Below are 22,416 nucleotides of genomic sequence, written 5' to 3'. Positions count from 1 at the left end.
TTTCTGCTAGCTAATAAATTCTGCATCTCCTTTCCTGCTGGCCTTTCCTATTTAGGTGGTGAAGTACTCGGTGTTGGGAATGCATCTAACCTTGAAACCATTTTGGGCTGCATGGCCTGAGGCCTGGTAGGTAACACCGAGGAATTACTCAGCTACAGTTTCTCTCTGATACTGCTGAAACTTCAGACTAATGCTTATCGAGATAAATACAGCCATGTGTTCTGCAGCCTCACAGAACAGGTGAGCACGGATTACTTGCCTGTGCAAACATCAGTAAGTTCATTCCCAGATTGCAAATGCGGCAATAAATTAATTAGTGTCAGCTAAATATTTTACTAGCATTTATGTTCATACACTGATGTTCATACATCAAAAATGATTGCAGACATCCAGCATCAGCACATTTTTATTGATCCATAACTGTTCCTTTCTTGCCCAGCCGAAAACCACCCAGGAGTTGTCACTGCCAAGCGACAACTGCCAAGTGACCCCGTGAGATGAGGCAGAGACGCCTGGCCAAAGCAGGCGGATTTCGGGATAGTTGTTTCCGGCTGTTTGTAAATTTCCTAAGTGCTTCTCAAATTTTGTCACACTTACTAACTTCGGTGTTCATGGGACGCCGCGGGGCGCTTCACTTCCGAAGTGCTGCGCGACTGCGCTTATTTGGGGAGGGAAAGGAGCAGAGGGAGCGGCGGGAGCACACAGGTGCGGACGGGAAGGCCCCAGGGGAGGAGAGGAGCGGGACAGCACTTCACCACCACCCCGGGCGAGGTCCTGGGAGGAGCAGGGCCGCGCCAGCAGCCGACCGCGGGGGCGCGGTCGGGACTCGATCCGCCCCTCTCTACCCTCTCTACCCTCCCCTCCCCTCCCCTCCCCTGCCCTCCCCTCCCCTCCCCTCCCCTCCGCGCCGGCCCGGCCTCTCCCCGCCCCTCGCTCAGAGAAGGGGCCGCGGCCGAGGCGGCCCTCCCGCACCCGCGGCGCTGTCCCGGCCAACAAAGGGGGCGCCGGGGCCGAGGGAGGGGCCGCCGCAGGGCCGGGCCGCGAGGGGCGGGGAAGAAGGAGGAGGAGAAGGGGGAGGGCGGACGGACGGCGGCGGCGGCGGCTCGCACAGAAAGTTGTGGGTCCGCCAGCGCAGCACCGCGAGAGTCGCTGCCGGGGGACGGAGTGCAAGGAGGAGCTGGGCTGTGCCGTGGGGCAGCGCGACCCCTCCCGCCGCCGTGCCCGAGGGGTGAGTGGCGGCCGAGGAGAGTTGCTATCGGCGGCTTCCTCAGCAGCTCCGGGAGCGGGGCAGTTCTGCGGGCAGGCGGCGGCACCGCCGCACCGGGAGGGGCTTGGCGGGGAAAGTTTGTTTCCCAGCTCCAGTAACATCGCGGCGCGGGGGGCAGTGCCCGCGGCGGGCGCACCTGCGGGCGGGACGGAGCGGCCGCGGGGAGCCGGGGCGAGGAGCGGCTCTGCCGTAGGGGTGACCGAGGGCGGCGGCGCCGCTGCTGCGGCCGCGCATCCCGCGGGGAGGAGGTGCCGGCACGCCCGGCCGGCTGCTGGGTCAAAATCCCCGCCGGGGGAGCGGGGGCGGCGGCCGCTCTGCCGGGGCGGCCGTGCCCGGGGCCTGCCCCGCGGAGCTCCGCTTCCCCCACCCGGGAGAGGGGCTGCGTGGCTTCTCCCACACGTGGCTGTCGGCCCTGGTCGGGCGGGGCAGCACGCCTGCCTGTACCCCTTTGCCCCTGGCACACGCCCCAGCGCGGCGGGAGCGGAGCTCCCTCGCCGTGCCACCCCTCGAGCGGGGCTGCCCCGCTCGGTGCCAGCCGGGTGACCCGTGGTGCCGGTGGTTTCGCGGCAAGGGCCGTGTCCTGCTCCTCTGGGGGTCACGGCTGGGTACGGGGCGCCCTGTCGCCCAAGGGCGAGTGAAGCTTGGCTTTCGCGGCTGAGGATTCAGCTGTGGTGCTGCATCTTCAGGACCGTCCCACTTTTTAAATGCCACCATGAGGTGTCCCGCTGCAGGGGCACAGCGAGTGGCAGGTCGGCTGCCTCTCGACTCGCGTGGGTATGGCCAACAAGCCCCGATCTCTCCCATCGCACGCGGAGTCCCACCTGGCATAGACCGTGGAATTATTGTGCCTTTCTGCTCCTGGTCCTGTGCTGTAGGTGCTGAGCCGTGACCCTCCATGGGAGCCTTCTCCCAGCGGATTTAGGCTCCGCCCGTGGAACACCGCAGCCCTCGAGCATGGCCCGTGTCTCCGAGCAGGAGGAAGGACCTGGCGGGGGACACAGCGAGTTCAGCGACATCATCAAGTCCAGATCAGGTAAACTGTCGGGGGGAACGGTGTTTTCCTCTTTTCTCCTCCCATAGCTTCTGACATAAGCTCACGTTTTTAAACAGCATCTTTGTCCAGCGGTTTTTTTGGGCATATGTTGGTAGGACCGTGAGTGACTGAGGTTGTTCAAGCAGCTCCCCTACTGTTACTAAGTAATAGTAATTGTACATTTCAGGGTTTGTTTTGTTTTGGATTTGTCAGCATTAGTCAAGTCTGTTTATTTGGTATCCACCTCTAGCATCATAATTACCTCTACTTTTGTAAATAGCCATGTGCTTAAAGTGCTCTTTTGCAGCCTAGTGTTGGTAGCTTTCATGTTTATTCTCAGGCACTGAAAATGGCAACTGTGGCTGCAACATTGTACCTCCTGGAAGTGCATCGCGGTAGCACTCATGCAGTAAATTGATGTGCTTCCTCCTTAATGTAAAACAGTTGTCTAAGGCTGCTCACTCAGGCATTTTCCTTCAGCAAAACATTCGTGTAATAGATCTGAAGGTTATTAGGAAGACATGGCTTTTGTTCGGTTGTAGTGTGTTGGGGTCTCCTGAGGCTCTGATGGATGTTGGGGTGGGTAGTGAGGTACTGTCACTTTAGCAGGGGGAGAACAGAGGTTTTGGAGGGACAACTGAGAGTGGTTTAAACATTTGTAGAAGTTTGTGCTCCATTCATAGACTGGATGCTGGATTCCTCAGCCTCACAGTGTGAGGCTATGAATTTCTTACATGCAAAATGCTCCTGTTATCAAAAGATTTTCCTGTGATATCTAGCAAACCTAGCAGTGGTTTGGGTTTTTTTTTTTTTTTAAGTTTTCCACATGTTAAAAACTGTAGGTCTTCAGTTGGTTGTGATTTGATATGTCAGATTGTATAGGATGTGGGTTTGCTCTGGATCCCATTGGTGTTTGAATAGTTTGTTTCTTAGACCTTTGCTTTCTGAGTCTTCCTCTTCTGGAAGAGCAGTTTATGAAACAGATGCTTGTGGGTTTTTCATTTTGAATTCTGTTGTGGTTTTTGTTTTCTGCTCTTACTCAGACATAACTTCACTTGGTTGTAAGTGCATAGTCAGTATCTTTATGGGCTAGCTTGCAGACCGTTTGTATGTGTGTATGTATGCAAGTACTACAGTTTTATAAGATGTATGAGGAAACATGGATGTATTGGAGGTTTTTAATTAATGAACAAATTGTACAATAACTTTTGTTGTTTTGGTTGGGGCAGACGATTGTAAATTTCCTGTTACAACCACTTAAAATTTCTTCAGTGGAATGAGAAAATGCTGTAAATTTGAATATAAGGCTAAAACACTTGCACATTAATTTAAAAATAATGAGTGATGACTGATCTTAAATAATTTTTTTTCCAATTATTATGCTGGTTTGGATCTGGATGTGTGATTTCTTCAAATAAATTACTGTACTACTGTAGCTCAGATCTGAACCATTCACTACAAGTAAATCTATGGGAGGGTTTTCCTAATGAAAGAACTGAAGTTTCCTGAAGCACAGGTAACAGCAAATTAAAGGCTAGTTGTCAGGACTGAGGAGAAGAGATTTTAATTTTCCTAGATATTATGGATAGAGAATGCTAATTTTGATGCTTAGAACAGAAAATTGAGGGTGTTTTTTTTTTCTGGGAAGATTTCTCCAGCATGAAATGCTCTTCAGTCTAAATGACTTAAAATACAGTAGAAGTGTTATAACTTACTAATATTTGAGGGAGCTAAGGCATCTGTATGGCTTTTGGGACTCAAAAGATCACAAAAAGACAGTCATTTGCTGTCACAGAAAATAGGCTGCTCTGTTTGTTACTGCTCTGTAAGTTCTTAGCACCAGTGATGTGGGAAGTCTCTTAACACTTCGGTTAGGGAGCACACGCAAATGTGCACTGAATATTTTCACTGAATAAATAAAATACAGAAAATACAGTGGGTGAAAAACTCTCTAAATAATTTAATATTATTATAATTTATTATTATCAAGTGATTTAATATGTCATAATATTTTTTTAGTATGTATTATACCTATGCATTTTTAAATAAGCATACTGAAAACAGTTTACTCTATTCTTGTAAATAAAAGAAGATAGATGTATAGTGTCCTGTATAAAGATCACTTTCTCTGTGCTCTCCTGGGCAATTCTGTTTGTCTATTTCAATGTTTGTCTTGATCTCTTCTGAACAGATCACCAAGCTGTCAGGATATTGTGGTTATTTAAAACCATTCATGTTCAAGAAGTGATGTTTAAGATCTATGGCTAAGTCTTTTTTTGTTGTGTTTCTTGTAACAACTTGGAAGGAAATTATAATTTGAAATGCCAGCATCTTTCTGGGTCAGACCTTAACAAAGAGTGGTACTAGTAAAAATGTTTCTAAATATTTGGATACAAGTGTAAACTTTAGTCTTTAGCAGCTTGTCAACTGAATATATTGTCTTTTTTTTGTAGTCATTGCTGCTTTAGTTATCTTGTTTTGTAAAACTGTGAAGCAGCTAGAAAGCCATAAAGGTGGCACTGTCAATACAGGCAGTGTGTTGGTTACTGAGCTTTGATTTAAAGTCACTCTTATGTATTAAGACACATAAAGTTTTACACCTGCTCAGGGCTGTGTGGGGCCCATCTATGCTTGTTTTTATTAGCAGAAAAAGCTATGTAATTTCTTCTTAGACTTGTAATTGGGAAGCTGCCAGTGTCCCACATAAAGGATTTAGAACTGAAGAAAAGAATGATTTCTCTATAGACTGTTCAAAATAAATTAACAGGATTTCCATTTGTCACTTTTACAAAAAAAAAAAAAAAAAAAAAAAAAAAGGGGTTTTGCCATAGGATTTCACAGATGGGAAAAAGTAATTTTGCAAGTATCTCATTTGTTCTTTCCTCTCACACTAAGAGGATGAAGGATAAAACACTTTGAATGGGCATCTCTATATGTTATTGATTATATTGGCAACACTTTTTCCTTCAGTGGTCAGCAAAGAAACATTAAATGAGTGTGCTATAATCTGTTACAAGTGATAAGTGCTTGATTTTTTTTTCTGGAGCGGAGATTTTCTATACCCTTAATATTGCTTCTGTGACTTGGGATGAAAAAAAAAGACTTTTTCCTGTTGTCCACTTATTATTTATTATTTTCTGCTTTGGATATGGCTCCTCTTTGATTTAGTCTGTTAGTACTGATCTACATGTAGCTTCAGGTTATCTTTGAAGAGACCTCTTCTACACTTAGAATAGTATTTGATGGTGACCAAAGCTTCTTATAAAATAACTTCTGGTTATTATGTTTATAAAGGAAGCTGCTTTTTGTTCTCAGAACAATGAATGATCTGTTTGCCTCCCTTCTTTCTGCACCAGTGGTGGATGCTGATGGCTGAGTGGTGTTTAGTGGGTAGGATACTTGTTCCTGGATGGTTATGCTAGGTTTATATATTTATAATTGGTGCTATTTAGCATTATTAGCCTGTGCTATGCCTGTGTGTATAATGGCTTGCTATGGAATAGCAGTTTTTATTAACTTACCTGTTGTATGAAGTAATATATGTGAAGCTGATTTATATCTTTGAAAGGCATCTTGTGCAGATAGGTGAGCTTCCCTAATTGCAATAGCTTTTGGGAAGGAATGCTGTGGGATGATTGCCTTACAGTGGTGAAAAAAGTGCTGTCATTATGGGCTTGAAAAACAGATGAGTCTTTGCTATGATTAATTATGGAAAAAAGACAAACTCAGTTAAGATCTGTCATGGTAGCTTGGAATGGTAATATATAATTAAACAGTAAGACATAGCAGGAAAAACATTTTTAGAAGATTGCACCTCTGGTGCATTTGAAGATATGCGCTCTCTCTAAATTGAAGGGAACTTAATTCTCCTCAAATATATTTGACTGAAAGACTGCTTTGAGAAATTAGTTTTGGACTTTTGGGAAAGGCTTATTCTGAGAACTGCTGCTGTTGTCTGTCTGTCCCCTTGCCCTCTGAAGCAATGCTTGCTTGGCTGGCCAACCCCTTGCTCCTGGGGAGCTCCTGGGGTCTCGCTGCCCCACGATGCCACAGGTTGCCTTTGGAACCAGTTCCTTTAGTTGTGTCTCTTGCTGCCAGATAACTACAGCCCAAATGTGCTGCTTCTCCTTTTCCATTTTGGCTCTGTTGGTGTGAAACTGTCAGGAGTTGTCATAGTTGCATGTGGACCCTTAGGATTCTGTCAAGTGGGTGCAGAGTTAGTGTAGCCAGATTTACACTGTGTGAACTCTTCAGGGACATTTGTGCAGATAGTGTTAAAGATGAGTGATCATCTTGCTCTCCTTGTTTCTAGCCACTGAAATGTCTTTAAGACTAAGCCTTTGTGTTGCTGTAGCCTGGCTCCTTTCTGTCAACTATAGCTTCCTTTTCTTGGGCTGTCTGCTGGGGACAGATTGGATGCTGCAGTGAAGACAGTTCTAGGCTATTGCCTAGCATTTATGAAATGACAGATATAGAAGTACCAGGCTGGTTTCTTCTAGCATCTTGATTGGTAGGTGAAAAAATAACATATGCTACTCTGTGTGTTTGATGCACGACTCTGCCTTGGAATAGAAATTGAGGCTCCTCAGCAAGGGAAAAAAAAAACCCAAAACCCAAACCATGAAAGCAGACAATTGATTTGCATGTGCTCTGTCAGGAAAGGAGGATGTAACTCTGAGCAGGATCTGCTATGTGAGGCACTGTGTGTTGTGTGTTAAATGTTTCTAAAGAGGTCTAAAAGCTGGTGTGGGGAAGGGCTGCTGCTTTGGAACCCCTCACTGATGAGGATCCTGTGGAGAAGGGGTAGCTAGGTGAGAGGCAAACTAGGGGAAATGTGAGGTTTCTTTCCATGCTTTCCCCAGCACCCTTTGAAGCTCCATCCTCCCTTCTCCCCTCAGGTCTGGGGAAAAAAGGAAGACTGTCATACAGTAGCATGAAAATATTATCATGTGCAAAGAAGTTCTTAAATCTCACAGCATTGGGCAGCTCAGCAGAGAATTAGCTGAGCTTTGTTAACATCTCTCAGTAGCTGCTCCTAATTTTGATTTTCCCCTACACTGTTTCTCCTAGAAGAATCATTTGTCCATGGTGTGTGTTGGGATTAGCTCTTGTGAGTAGGGAAGTATTGTTATTAAAATCTTTTGAATACAAGTAAGGAACAGGTACATGAATGTACACATGGAAGGGGAAGAGCATGTGGGCTTGAGCTGAACTGATGTTGTTACAGGACAGTGTAGCTGCTCCGCTGCCAGGTAGCAGTGTGGATTGGTGTGCTCAGAGCCTGCATGATCTGCTTTTCAAGTGTTGCACAGTATCCCTCCTTCAAAGCAAAATGCACAGTTAGAAAAGCACAGCTGATTCCACTTACCTTGCAAACTGAGGCACTCCTAGCACAAAGTTGTGGAGAGCTGCATTTATTTGGATGCCTTAATAACAGTCTGAAGAATGAATAACAGGGTTTAAACATTGTGAGGTGAGAGGGAGGAGTTTCATTGTCTGACTCCTTATTGTGTTGATGAAAGGATAAGTTATAGTGCCCTGTACCTTGTCAGAAGTCTGTTTTATGTCTTTCTCCCCTCCCCCATTGGGTTCTGGGGATGCAGCTGAGCTGTAATTTCAGAAAGTGACAGTATATTCTCAGAAGAAAGCTGGGAGTTTTAAAGGTAACAACAAAAATAACAGCCTAAGGAAATAGAACAGTCTGTTGGAATCTGTGGGTTTAACAGAAGCAATGGTAGGGCTTTGTTGCAAGCTTTAGTTTTGGGAATGAGGCAAGGAACTACTGATTTGTAAATATACCCAGCTGCAAAGTCAGTGAAACATGGGCCATTGAGAAGGAGGAGTCAAACTGACATTTATTTATTTATTAGGTTATGATGTCTGTGAGCCTTTTCTTTGAAAAGATATCCACCTGATGCTGTCTTGGAAAGAATAAAAAGAGAAAGTTTGATTCTTGGGCCTGAGTTGGGCTCAGCCCTGAGTGAATTTTTTTTTTTTGTCTATCTGAAATCCAAATGCTTGCAGTTATATTTTGTTGTCACTTATCTGTGGGACCAGCAGGTAGGGGCTGGTACACAGGGTCACTGCCCCTGACTCCAGGTGCATATCTGAGCAGTTGAGGGACACTGACATGGCTGTAGGTGGTACTTGCAGAGGCTGGGACAGGGCTGGGAGCTGGTTGTCAGTGGGAAGGCTGCTGGAAGATGGTCAGCTCTATCAGAGGGTGTGGGCAGTTCCTTCAGCCATGGGCAGGGTTGAGTTTGGGTGTATTTTGGGCTTCATCTTCCCTCTGGTGGCCTGACCGGCTCTGGATGAGAGCTGTAGCCATGCAGAGGAGGCTGGTTATGAGTGGATACATCTACACATCTATGGCTGTGTCAGTGACTTCGTGAAGGTTTCTTTCAGAAATATGTTCACTCTTTAATAAACTGCATTTTTAGGTATTCATTCATCTGTTGAGTGGATGGGAAAGATGCACTATCAAACATGTCGAGATGGCAGAGAGGAATAATGTGAGAGTTACATAGCTTAGTCATAGCTCCTCCTGTAAGGAGGCAGCTCCTTTGCTGGGGAAGCATTCTCTAGTAGCCTGGCATCTTTTCAGGTGTGTGGGTCTTCTGCTGGATATGGGAGAAGTGGTGAAGAGCTGTTGAATCTCTGTCTGGTGGGAGATGGTGACTGTGTGTTTCAGTAAAAGACCAATTTCCATCTCAAAAACACAGGACACAAGATGGAAGGAAAGCATCTGGCTATGTGACAGAGATTAGATATGATGCTTATTCTTAAGGTTATTTTGATGATCATTATAGGGAATGTACAGCAGTATTTTTCAGCCATAAATTGATCATGAAGTTCTTTTCTGGAATTCAACATCACCTTGTTATAAATGAAGAGGACTTACCATCCAAAAACGGAAAGATTTTGTAGTGGAATTAAATAAACATATGAGGACAGTCAACAGCTTATGCATTTAGCTGTGGAGAAACATGCAATTAAGCCATGAAAGAACATGCTTTGATGGGTCTATGTAATTCATTCCACAAATAACTTTAGTTAGTTCCCATGTACTCTGGTTTTATTTCCTAGCATTGAAATGTGTTTTTTTGCCCCCTCAACCCCCCAATTTAGATCATGGCAGAGGACCAAAGATGGAATATGCTCCTAAAATGTTATGTTACAAATTATTGATGAGAGAAAAGTGGTATGATGGGTAAATTCTGAAATGTTTTGCCAGCTATTTTTGTTCTTAATTTACCACATTGTCCTGGATGAGCAAAGAGCAAAGTCTGTGTATGAATAGCAAATGGAGATTTATTTGAACATTTTATGGGAGGACACTGGGAATAGAGCAAAACCTTTTGGTTTTGGTTGTTTTAATAGTTATATTGTAAAATATGATTTATTAACAGAAGAGAATAAATAAAGTAGTAGTTAAATGCCAACAGACCAAAGCCTTTCTATTGCTTCTTTCCAGGCTTTTACTTCTGTTACAGCTTTATAATGAACAACAGCTATGGTCAGCATAAATCGTTTCCAGAGAGAGTTCATCACCCTTATTTTCCTGGTTTCTTCTACATGTACATCTTGTCCTTGGATGAGGCTTCTTGTGGAAATTCACGGGAACATGTTGTGTTAACACTGTACATCTTTCAGCTTCCACAGTCTTTTGTCAAGAAAGTCTGGTGGTGTCCTTCTGAATATAGTTTTGTTCTCTCTGGAACAGTGATGTGTAATTGCTTTGCTCTGAGTGCTTTTCCTCTATGCTTGGGAATTTTTCTCTTGCTGCTAAAAGATTGGGCTGTTGTGCCCAATTTAGAACTTGTTGGTTTGATTTATTGAGCTTTTAAAAAAATTTTCTTAACTAAGTTAACACACTTTTCATTTAGACGAGAGATTATTAAGTTTAATTAGAGAGTTATTAAAGTATTCACTCTGGTCTTCATTCTCAAAAAATACATTTACACGCTTTTTAATCTGTGCAGATGAGTACTCTGTTTGACACTGCCACTTGCAGAGTGCCCAGGTACTTGCTGGTGAGGATGCTGTGTTTCACTGGCACACTGAGATTGGGAGCATTGAGTTAATTCAGGACAAACGGACATTTTTAAAGAAACACCCACCCCCACCCCTGCCAACCACTGTTCTGGTTTCACCAGACATTTGAAGATTTATTAAAATTGTGAAATATGCTGTCGGAAGATTACATTGTTGTCTTGACAGGGCAAGCTAAATGTTGACAATGGAAGTGGTTTTGTACTTAAGTGCACAATTAGTATGTTCAAAATGGAAAAGGAGAAAGGGAAAGGAAGAGTTCAAATGGAGTTTTGTCCATTGTCAGAAATCATACCATTTTGTGTTGGAATTATTTCTATTTTCAAGGCTATTGAAACCCAGTTCAAATTCATTATTTGCCCTCTGAATGTTAACTGGAAGTTCCTTGGTTACAGGTGAAAGAAAGGAGATTGCAAGAACTCTGCTATTCATAATTTTACTGAAGTGTTTTACAGTGTCCATAGATGTCAGGCTCCTAATCTGATGTTCTGCACTGCTGCCTCTCCAAAACCCTGTTGCTCTCTTCTCTCCCCTTCCTGGTGAAGAGCAACATGTGAAACATAGAGGTCAAGTTTTTGCACATATGCTCCAGTGCTTGCAAAAAGCTTCCAATGCCCACGTGCATCACACAACTACTTGGAAAACTTGTTTCCATGTATATGCTTTTCTTGTACTTTTTTATCCAAAAAAACCCAACCTAGATCAGCCAAGGCTGTTGAGATGCAGGGATAGAGTGACTACTGCATCAGCCACAGTGGTGTCAATTACTTCAGTCCTCTTGCAGAGCCTCTCCTTGAATGACACCTCTGCAAAGTTTGGACAAAGACCCTTTGATGCCTAAAGGATTAATGCACCATCTTCATCTTCCTTACACATCATAGCAGGAGGGAGCACAAGAACATGCTATGAAGTCTCAGGACTGAATTCTTGGGGTCTTTATGTAGTTCCTTCTCTGGAGAGAAGTGAGGCATGGACCTGAGAACCCAAATTTTAGATTTCTTTTTTTTCTTAATCTAAAGCAGCTCTTTAGAAAGGTTTTCATTTAGGGTATAATAAAGTAAGTGGTTGCTAAAACTTGGCAAACTTGAAGTTGATTAATTCCATGTAAACTGTGTTTTGTTGTTCATATTTGTTTTAAGAGGAGAAATAATTTCTATACTAGATTGTTAAGGTTGTCTTCCAAATCCTTGAGCTAAGAATTTCCTGAGACCTTCTCTACCTGTAATCTGCTGGAGTGGGTTTTCTGTCACTACCTGGTAACTTCCCCTTCTCAGCAGACAGTGTTAAATATTTCATCATTCGTAAAAGATAGTAGTTACTTTGCTTACATAGTGACTAACAGTATTGGGTGTGTTCATCTCCTTGAAGAAAACAGACAGTCTGTACCTTTTCTGACTTTGAAAAACAAACAGACTAAGTCTAACCAAAGATCCCTAAACTCTCTGGTTTATTTTTGAGCAAGGTGCACAACAGGGTTGTGGTGTGACAGCTTTGTGTGTTGTAGGGTACCACATCTAAGGAAAAGGAAGTGTGTTCAGTCAAGCATTTTTCCTTCCCTTAGGTAAGGGTGTGTGCAATAGGATGAAAGAACAATACCTGGCCTTGCAGAATGGGTTGATTTTGGAGGGTGATTAAGCCTTGCAAGTTTGAGACTCGTTCTCTCTCTTGGAGAAAGAGTGAAATTAATGCTAGGAGTACAGTGGTAAAGGTGGGATCCCATGGTCAGGCATGTCTGAGGCATCAAGTGGGACAGTGTCTTGGTGGTAACATGCCTTTTTCATGTGTCACACTGTATAAATTACAGTCCTGAAAATAGATGGAACAAACTAGAAAAGTGTGTACTGGACTGAAGTAAACTCTGTGCTCATCTGTCTCCTGTTAGTACTAGTGGTGGTCTGCTATCACTTCTGAGACTGGGATATTTTACTTCTCAAATTTAGACTCCATTTTTATAAAGATAAAATATATTAGCCTGCTGTCTGTCTGAGTGTATAAACTTGCCTCAATGTATATAGTTGGTTTGGCTAGGAGAATCTGGGGTTGAAAGGAGGTGCTTTGGAGCATTTAACTGGATTTAAAATGTGGGATCTTGAGTCCGAAGAGATGCTTGTATTAGAAAGGTTTTGTGGCACATATGATCCAGGGGTGCATGTAAAATATGAACATAAAATGCAGCATAGAATGGTCAGCTAGACTAATTTACAGCCTGGGTGACTTCATGCTTGCTGGAGACATTGATGTATTATTATTTGTCTTGTCTCTGGGGATGACTTGTTACTGAATGAATAATATTTAAAAATAGATATCCTGTTCAATTCCAAGTATAAGGATAATACTTTTTGAACATGTTTTGCAGTTAAAAATAATTATCCAAAAAAACGAAAAAGCCCTAAGCCTTTCTTTCTGAAAAACATATTTGTGTTCTTTCCAGAAGTTGCTCTTTTTTGTGTGTGCGCGTGTTCTATTACTTCCTTTACCTTGTTCAACTTAATGGTTTTTCTCCCAGTTGAAGGAGCACTGCAGTGATTGTTTGTGTGTGTTGCTGCATGTATGGGGAAAGAGCAAAAGAGCTGGAGATACTTTCCCCCCCTACCCTTGCTATCATCCTGGTATGAGGGAAGGGTAAAGAGATGAATGTGGCAGTGCTGGTTCCCACTGCCCTGGGACATGTCCTGATGTGTGGCAGGGCTGTGTGCTGACACCGGAGGCCCCCTGTGCTTCTGTTTTTCAGGCAGCATCTCCTCTGTGCTGTGAACAGAAGGCAATTAGAGACAGTCTGAAAATCTGGTGAAACAGGTGGAAAATGTATGTCATACTTTTTTTTTTGTTTTGTTTTTTTGTTGCTGGACTCTGTTGCCTCCTTGGCTTCACCTTCCTGTCTTGGCAGGTATTTGCAGGGAAAAAAGGAATCCTCAAGGATTTAGCTGCTGTTTTAGATCATCTTCACAGAAGATAACTCCAGTGAAGTCAGGATTGTTTGCAGAGATATGTCTATGGTCTGTGGTGGAGCCATGTGCTGGGGTGCTGACACAGACTGCAAGGCTGTCAGCATCTGCCTGCTGTGCAAGCACCTGGTTCCTGGCCTGATCCCTGGCTACTGAGCGCTGTGAAAAATGCATATCAAAAGGAGTCACCTTTTCCAAAAACTGGCTGGGGGAACATATGGAGTTGTACCTGTCTTTCCTGCCACTGTCTTGTAATTAGAGCCCTCGTGCCAGCTTGTCACTGTTGACAAGTTTCTGTCACTGTTCAAATTTTCAAAGGGTTCAAACTACTGGCCTTTCCACTGAGCACCTGACTGCAGTGTAGGATGAGATGGGGCCCATTCCTGATGTATTGCACAGAGAGAAGGTGTACCAGGAAGTGAGTGAGGGGCCAGAGAGCATTGAGGGCATTTTGTAATAAATTAGGAAAATCCCAAAACTTTCTGTTCTAGGTTGTTTTTGTTTGTATGTGTTTCTGCCCTGGATAGGGACTGCTCAATGATCATGTCCAAAGCTGTAGGCCAAAAAGAGGACTTGGCAATGCTAGTTTAATGGTTGGACACTATGATCTTAGAGGTATCTTCCAACATAAATGATTCTATAATTCTGGAAAACTTGCTGCTGAAAGATGCTGGTCTAAGTGGAAGAGCAGGCTTGCGGTAAGTCTTGATTCCCAACCCTCATGCAGGAGAAAGACATTGGAAGAACATTGAGCTAGAGAAAAGGAGCGTTGCTCTCCTTTTTCTTCTCCAGAATAAGAAAGCCACAACAAACCCCTCCATTGCCCATATGGACAAACATCCAGTCCCTAGCCCTGGTGATGGTTGCAAGGAATGTATTGTTACCATGATAAACAGCCACTGTGTTGCAAGGGGGGCTGGCCAGCACACAGGGACAGTTCTGATACATTCCTTATAACAAAAACCCATTGCAGGAAAAAGAGGGGTGTCATTGCTGTAGTTATTTACCTGAGATGAGATAATGGTCACAATACTTATCTTTGTGTCAGAGTCCAAATAGATGAGATGCTTAAAAAGGAAGAAAGCTTAGGGCTGTATATAGAAGGGAAATATGTCACCACATAGATAATGATAGACCCTTTGACAAGAGATGGAGTCCATGTTTGCCTGGAGGAAATGTATGGGAGCTATTTCCTTGGTTTGCCTGGCGCGAAAGTGGATACGGAGCCGTGATGCAGGGTATGCACAGTACAAAGTGTGCTAGCTCGGGGATGGTGGTGCTCTGGCATCTGGCATTGAGATAACAAGTGTGCTTAGAGGGGCATTATGTAGGGTTATCCTGGTTAAATGTCTTCTAGCTTTATGATCTGTGTGTTGCATTCGCTCATATCCTGAAGTGAACAACGTGGCATGGTGTGGTTGGCCCATTTGAGGTCTGGTTCTTGATTGCTTCCTGGGTGAGGTTGCTATCCTTGGTGTTTCTGAATTCCCACAGGAATCTCATGCAGTGTGCATTGTGTCAGTAAGTGCAGCTCTGCCCCAAGAGGAATTTGCGTGTGGTACTTCTGCTCCAGGGCACTTTTGCATTGCAGGAGCTCTTGCATTTTGCAGGTACTTTAATGTTGCTCTTACTGCTTCACTTGATGCTACACCTAAACACTGGGTGCTACACTGGGTTAGGTCAGGGATCGCTCTAGCATGTAATGCCCCTCTTCTGAGGCAGACAAATTTTCTTTGGTAGGAATTAGGGTAGAAGAGGAAGAGGAATGTATAGTACCTGGTGGATCACATAGCTTGTGCTTCTGTGTATTAAGAACATAATTAAATGATAATTTATTTTCTGTGTGAAATGTGATAATTTATTTCTGGGCAAAATATCACATGTGGTGTAGAGGTTTCTATGGCTATTAACTGGGCAGGGTGCCTTTAGAACTGAGAAAAATAATGTGAAAGCAGTGAGGAGTCCTAAAAGCCCTGACCTGTTGTAAGCATGTCAAATTTGATTTTACTCTGTCTCTTTGCAATACAGTGTTGAAAAGGTCTTGAGCTGCTGTATTCATCCTGAAAGGATTCAGTGTCCTTAGTGTATTTGATTAAGTTTAGTTTCAGGATGAAGTCTATGATTGACAGTAGAGTCCTCTCTGAAGTTGCCCAGATCTGTTGAATGGCCTTTAGAGGAAATGGGATACACTGCAAAACTTTGGAGCTGGCTAGGAAAAATTAGCTCATGTTGTGTAATGTATTCAGTGAAGAATTTGGTTCTAGGGTGATTTGGGCAGAAAGAAAATGAAATCTCTCTAAATTTGCTGCTGGTTGTTGCCCTGGAAGTCCTGATATGTCCTCTCTTCCACAGTGCTTCCATGCTGAGGTTGGGCAGAGGAAGCTGAGATGGAGCAGAAACCACTAGTCAGGTGGTAAAAAGGACTGTGTGTATATTATGTTCAAATAAAGTGCTAAGAAAAATGAAGACAGCTTAGAAATGTTTTGCTGATTAATTTATATTGCCTGTTAGTTCTCACCTCCTTTTGTCATAGCTTCTTATTTTGGCCCTGCATTTTCTGGCTTTAACTTATATTTGTCCCCATATAGTAAAAATTGTTGAAAGTGTAATGTTCAGTTGAACTCCATTTTGCTGTCTGGGGAAAGAAGGAAGGGGTTAAAGAACATCAGTACTTAGGATACACTGCAATGCTGAAAGATAGTAATGTACTATAGTGATCATCTGAAACAAAAATTTCATATGGAGAGGTGCAACTGATTATGAAAGTATTCTGCATAATTTGTTTGGGTATGGTAAGGATAAGAGGAATTTTGAAATGAAATTAAACTTGTTTCCTTCAGTTGGAAAAGTCTGTTTTCTTGTGGATTTGGGTCCTTATGCTCTCCAATCTGACATTTTTTTTCCCTTCATACCAAAATGCACAAAATTGTTTTTATCCTAGTATGAAGGGTAGAAAGCAGAAAAAGGAGTTTTGTTCCTCCTAAGATATTATGTGTGCCTGGTATTCTCATTGGTAATAAGATTCCTTTCATATTCTTCCAGCACTCAGAAAGGGCCTTAACTTGCTATCCTATTAAAAAACCTCTTGTGCTGCCAAATAAAAGTAAAAATGTAGAAGTTAGAGACCCAACTCTCATCTACAATAAAGTGGAAAAAAGGAAATGCTATGTTCTTGGCACTCTCAAATTTAGCACAGCCAAAAGGTTATCATCTGACAGAGTAGATGAATGGTAATTAAGATAACTGGTGTTACTGGAAGTCTTTAAAAAGAAATTAAATTAGATGTGTTTGATCTTGGTGAGAATCTGTGGCTGTGAGTTGGATTTTGATCTGGATCTGTTGTCTGGGATGCAGTGTGGTGTAAGTAGGGGAAAAGTAATTTGTGTCAATTCTGTGAGCCTTTATTTTAAACTGCTTTGTATTTGTATTGTGCTATACTTAATAGAGACCGTATTTTCCCCTTTATTTTTATCCCTCTTTTTGTATGAATAAATTGAACTCAGCTACAGTTTGGAATCTGCAAGGTATCACAAAAGCCTTTTTGGAAAGACTGACAAATTGTAAAATCTAATTTCAGTGAAAATTGGTGTATGATATAGAGCTTGCACCTTCTCTTTAAGGTGTGTATAGTTAAGAGTTATTAATTCTGTTTTGCAGACAATTATTTTTAGACCTAAGTATTGAAGTAATGCAAAAAACAGGAACAAAAGAGAATTTCTGGTTAAATTACTGTTTTTTAAACTAAGGCATCCTTGAAGTATCTTAATCAAGGGGAACCACATACAAGTTTTACTACATGAAGAATTTCTCTCTTAACAGTCTTTAGACATTTCCCCCACCCTCCTCCAGTCCTGCAGAGCTTGGAATGGTGAGAGTACAGCTGAGAAATGGGTGAGTCAGTTAGGTAATGTCTTCCAGAATCATGCAGCTTGTTATAAATAATAATCTGCTGTTTATTTAAATCTCTGTAGCATAAATAGGTAACCTGTTGCTCTAACATTCAAGTGCAAAGATAGTGCCCTGCACTTTTTGCAAACTTTTTGGTCTAATTATATCTCAGTAATGAAGGGCAGTGTATTAATACAAGGTGAGAAGATATCTTTGCTAAAACCTTACCAAGAGCTTATTCAATAATTGTAATTTCTTTTTATAATAAGTAGAACTAGTTAAATAGGTTCTCTCAGGTTTAAATAATTTTAACCTGTCCTATTTCAAGTTGCCTTCTATACAATAAACAACTAAATTAAATATGAATAACCACATATTGAATTTTGAAGATTGTTTTAAATTCCTGATCAAGTGAGAATATATGTGCAAAAGAGACTACTTTTGAAATTACATCCTTAAGGAAAATATAGTTATTTAATGTAAAACTAGGTTAAATAAAGGTCCAAAATATCACCTTGGCCTTAAGTTATTTTATCTTTTAAATGACAAAATTAGCCTCTTAAAACAGATGAAAAATGTGACAAAACCAGAATCTAATCTTACTTAGTTTTTTTTTTTTTTTTTTTTATTCCTTCATGCCTACTTCTGCATCACAGACTATTTCTGTTCAGGGTAAGGGTTGGATAGGGTTGGATATCCTTAGGCTTGTTTAGCTTCCCTTCTTAGCTGACATGTGACATGGGGAACTCTTTTGATAGTTTTTCAGTGATTTTGCTAGTATTTGAGGGATACATGAAGTAAAGTGTGGTCACCTTTCTCTCTGTCCCCTTGCAACTATTCATATAGAAACTCATCCTGACATGAATTTTTCAGGCCTGTCTTGGACCGTTGGGTAAAAAATATGGAAGCAGTAGGCAAAGGAAACTTTATGAATTATGTACAAAGGAACTGTTGGGATTCCTGCTTTCCTCTAGGCAGCTAAATGTCAAAGGATAAAAGTGTCCTGGAGTGACCAAGATAGCTTGCATTTGCTTGGGATTTTTTTTTACCTGTCTTAGTAGAACTTTGTTGCCTGACCTTGTATTTCCACCCCAGGGCACAGCATTACTATGGTGAGCTAAGTAAACATGGATGTGGCTGTATAGCTAGAGCAGTATGTTCCCTTCTGGCAGGTATTCAAGAATATCTTTGAATATTTATATGGTGAATTAACACTGTAGTCTAGAGGAGGTTTGGCAGAAAATCTTTGAGGATCTTGCAAGTTGCTTCATGCAAAGTTAGTGGTTTCTTTGTAAAAGCACATATTGAAAAAAACCCAAATGGCACATCTAAAATGTGCTGAGTAAGGGTGCCGAGAGCTGTATCTGGCAATACGTGATTTTTGCAAAGGCATCTTGTTTTGGATTGTCAATTATTCAATGAAACCTTTATCTTAAAAATTGCTTATACAGGGAAAAATCTTTATACCTCCTCTAATGGATATCTAAATTTTACTGAAATTTGTGTAATTGAGTTATGTAGACGTTATTAAAGGTTTTTCATAAATTGCAAGTTGACCTCAGGTTTGATAAATCTGCTGGTCGTTCTCAGTTGTTACTAGAATTGGTGTGCTGTAGAAGGAAAGGTTCTCATTGTTCAGTTGAAGTGAAACTCTTAATTTCATGGAGAGATGGAAGAGTGCTTGCTTCCTTTCCTCAATTTTTTTAAGCTGGTTTTTCTTTTAAAGTGACCTTCTTCTTTGGTTACAATCTGAAGAACAAGGAAGGGGACTCTGTGTTGGGGATGAGGAATAATTCTCTTTGAAGAAATTTGGCAAATTTAGAAGAGCAGTGGAGATCATGAAAGTCAGAATAACAGGGCTGGATTAGAAATTACTCTATTTATAGCAGTGGTGGCATTACCAGGGAGAATTCTTCAACTGGGTTTGGGCAGAGTAATTTCAGTTTAGCACCCACCTCAGCTCCTCCATGCAGGGGTCACACCTGACCCAGTGCTCCACCCACCACAGGATTTGTTGCAGGTAACTCATGGGCACAGCAGTGGGCTCCATGAAATGCCAGTGTGCTACATAAGGTGAGGGAGAAATTATCCATGTGGATCTTATTCATGTGGGAAGATAAGGCTAAACTTAACCATCTGCAGGCAATTAAAATTCATGACAGAAGGTCAGGATATTATATGCTGCCAGTCACTTCTTCATTAACTAGACTTATGCAAATATAACATGGTCTGTTAAAATTTAACCCCAAGAGATGACTTATAGCAAGAGAATCAGTGTTGATGCATAAAAATGGGGAGTAGGTGGAAATGCTGAAATACTGTAGACACCTCTTTCAGCTTAGTATAAAAACACAATGGCTGAGAAAAAAGGCAGTTTCTACGCTTAACACACACAGTAGGTAGTAAGCAGTTGTGCCTAGTAGATATTGGTTGATGGAACTGTCTGATATACACTGTGTCCTTGTAGTGTGTTTTTAATTTCTTGCTAATGAATTTAGATCCCCTCTACTATTTAAGAATACCCTTGATTTCTCTTGTAGCTAAATCATTAGATTAGCTACAAGGACACACAGTGCCTAGCCATGCTAAGTACTGTATTTCAGCATGGCTAGGTGTTGTGTGTTTTATTTTTTTTTTCTTTTTTACTTAGGTAGTGGTATCTTGGTTGTGTTTCTTGGACCAGTGCAGCCCGTTAGAAATCTTTGTTTCACTTGGGTGCAATCTGTCTGTAGTGGCAACTGCCTGTAATAGTTCATCTCTGCTGTTACCAGGTTGAGTGCTGTGTCTTGGGTTTGTTCAGTGAATGACTGTGTATTTCAAATGCTTAACATTTTACTTGTTTTTCAACTTGTATTCTGTTAACATCAGAGCCACCTTATCAAAGAGATCTTTTATCCTGTTAGGGCAGGGTGTTCCTGAGGATGGATATCCAGATGAAATTTCAAGTGGTAAAGGCCACTTAATATTGTAGTTTTGGGTCACCATGTTATAATAGTAGCTGTCAATTATTAAGGTATCTGTGGATGAGACCTGTTTCTACTGCAGAACAGTGGGATTTTTTTTTCCTTTAATTTTACCATTTTTCCTTCTTAATCAGAAGAAAAAACTGTAAAATTGGTCTCATCTTTGTCACTTTTCAGCACTATTGATTGTCACAGATCTTGGGCTTGACAGATGAACGCAGCATTTGGGGTATCCATAACTCAGATCTGTGCTTTTTTCAGGGGAAATATCAAAAGCGTCCAGGAAGGTCAGCCTTGCTCTTTAGCAGTATAGCCTAGTCTTCTTTAAGAAAACAAACAAATTGTAAAAGAAAACAAACAAAAAAGCTTACCCTAATTTCCTTTTCCTTTCTGTTTTCTCACTGCAGATGTGGAGTAATGCCTTCAAAATTGAAAGAAAGTAGAGCTTTCAAAGATTAGTATGTTCCTATACCTTGCTTTTTTTGTTATAAATAGTCACTAGTTAGGTAGGTGTCACTTGTGACTGATGTTGAGAGAAAGCCAACAAGATTTCTCCTGAGTGGCTCAAATAAATGGCTCAAATAAAATACTGAATACTAAATACGTTATTTGGGGATTAGCAAGGTGATTAGATATACCCACTGAAGTTATTGTAAGGGTTAGGGAATGGAAGTGTTAGAGTTCCAAGGGAAAAAACCTCACTCTTTCTCAAAAAAAAAAAAAAACCCGTGTTCCATGAGTTTCAGCCCTCAGGGAAGGACATATTTTCAACTGCTCCTGTTCCTACCCCTCCCCCTCATAAAGTGAATGGTAAAGTAAATAGAAATGTAATTATGCACTTTCTGGCTTGGCTGTTTCTTCCTGATATACAAAACCACAGCCACAAGTTAAGGCAGTAGTTTTTAAGTGATGGAAGAAGGTGAGATGGGGATGGGTTTTTGTCATCTTTGTTGTGTATACTCAGAGAGAAGGAGGACTATGTAGCTGTATATACCTGTGCCCACATATGTATGCATAGACTTCTATTTACTTTTCTCTTCTAGGATTTGCATTTAGAGATCGTGATATTCCTGAGAAATTATGCAGCCCTTTCAAGCTGAGAATAATTATACAGCAGTGTGTGGATCCAAGATTGTTAGAAGTCTGTCTTTAATGAGGTGTTTCCAGTTAGTTGCTTGGGAGTATGGTAAATCCTCACTTCATACGAAAGTGTGTATCTGTACTTCTTCCATCACATGCTGGGCTGGGAATTCTTGCAACCCATACTGAACACTCCTGAGTTGTCCCCAGCCAACAAGGGTGGCTTGGAAGCAGCTAGCAACAAGTGTGTGTGTGCACATGTGGGAGTGCATTACTGACATGACTGGGGCACTTTAAGGGATGAGTTTATTTCCTTGTCACATCCAGACTGCGTGTGGAGCTCCTGGGCATTGGGGATATAGAAGATAACTCTTGAAAACCTTGACTGATAACAATTATTAGAAACATGGTGATTTTGTATTTTTTTTTAAACTATCTGAATTTGGTGTAAGAATTTGTGTGTGTCCTAAAGTCTTTGGATTTTTTTGAATGGTAGTTCTCTAGGTTGTGACTGGAATAATTTTCTCTAGGATGACCAAATGTCATGTGGACAATATGTATTCTTGCATATTCATTTTTTTTTAATGCCATAACTGAGCTAAAGATAAATCTTTCGACTCAGCCAGCAAAAGGTTTTTAAGGGACAGAGACATCAGAACAGAAGTGGCAGACAGAGGGACATGCTTGCTGCTTCATGAGATCTGAGACTTCATGTAGTAGATACAGAAAAAGTGCATCTCAGGCAAACTGAGGGAATTTAGCCAATATGTGATAAAATTTATTGCTATTTCTTTTTTGTTTCCCTTCCACCCCCAGCCTACCCCCTTTGCTTCTCATTTGAGACGTCAGAGCCAACCAGGAATCTCAAACACTTCTCATGACTGTTTATGGATGTTGAGCTCAGCTACCCTGCATATTTGGTAAAGCTGACTCCCAAGGTTTCTCATAGGTGTCTTAATTTTCTGCTGTCCATCAGTTTCTCCTATATATGTAATGTCTGGATACTGGCATTTAGACTGTGAAAATGCAGGTAGATTCACTGCTTCCTTACAACTCTGCTTCTTTTTTTTTCACTTGGTCCAAGATACACTAAGGCTCTCCTGCTGGTCAGTGTCTGAATTTGGAAGCTTGTAGCTATATTTTCCCATCTTTTTGTATGCTTGTCTCCTTTCTCTGTGTACTTACTTG

At 41.7% G+C, this 22,416-nt stretch overlaps 1 protein-coding gene across 1 annotated transcript in view; it reads left to right on the top strand.

Annotated features, from left to right (window-relative positions):
* Window positions 1–2,205: 2,205 nt before the first annotated feature.
* The window catches only part of UTRN (utrophin), a 339,059-nt gene continuing 318,848 nt past the window's right edge, over window positions 2,206–22,416 (top strand). The window contains exon 1 of the mRNA XM_053936936.1: window positions 2,206–2,300. Within this exon, the coding sequence (XP_053792911.1) occupies window positions 2,222–2,300 (79 nt within the window). The 5' untranslated portion in view covers window positions 2,206–2,221. The remainder of the gene's footprint in view (window positions 2,301–22,416) is intronic.

Source organism: Vidua chalybeata, chromosome 3 (assembly GCF_026979565.1).
Source record: "Vidua chalybeata isolate OUT-0048 chromosome 3, bVidCha1 merged haplotype, whole genome shotgun sequence".
NCBI classification, from domain to species: domain Eukaryota; kingdom Metazoa; phylum Chordata; class Aves; order Passeriformes; family Viduidae; genus Vidua; species Vidua chalybeata.
This window is presented reverse-complemented; position numbering and strand designations above follow the sequence as displayed.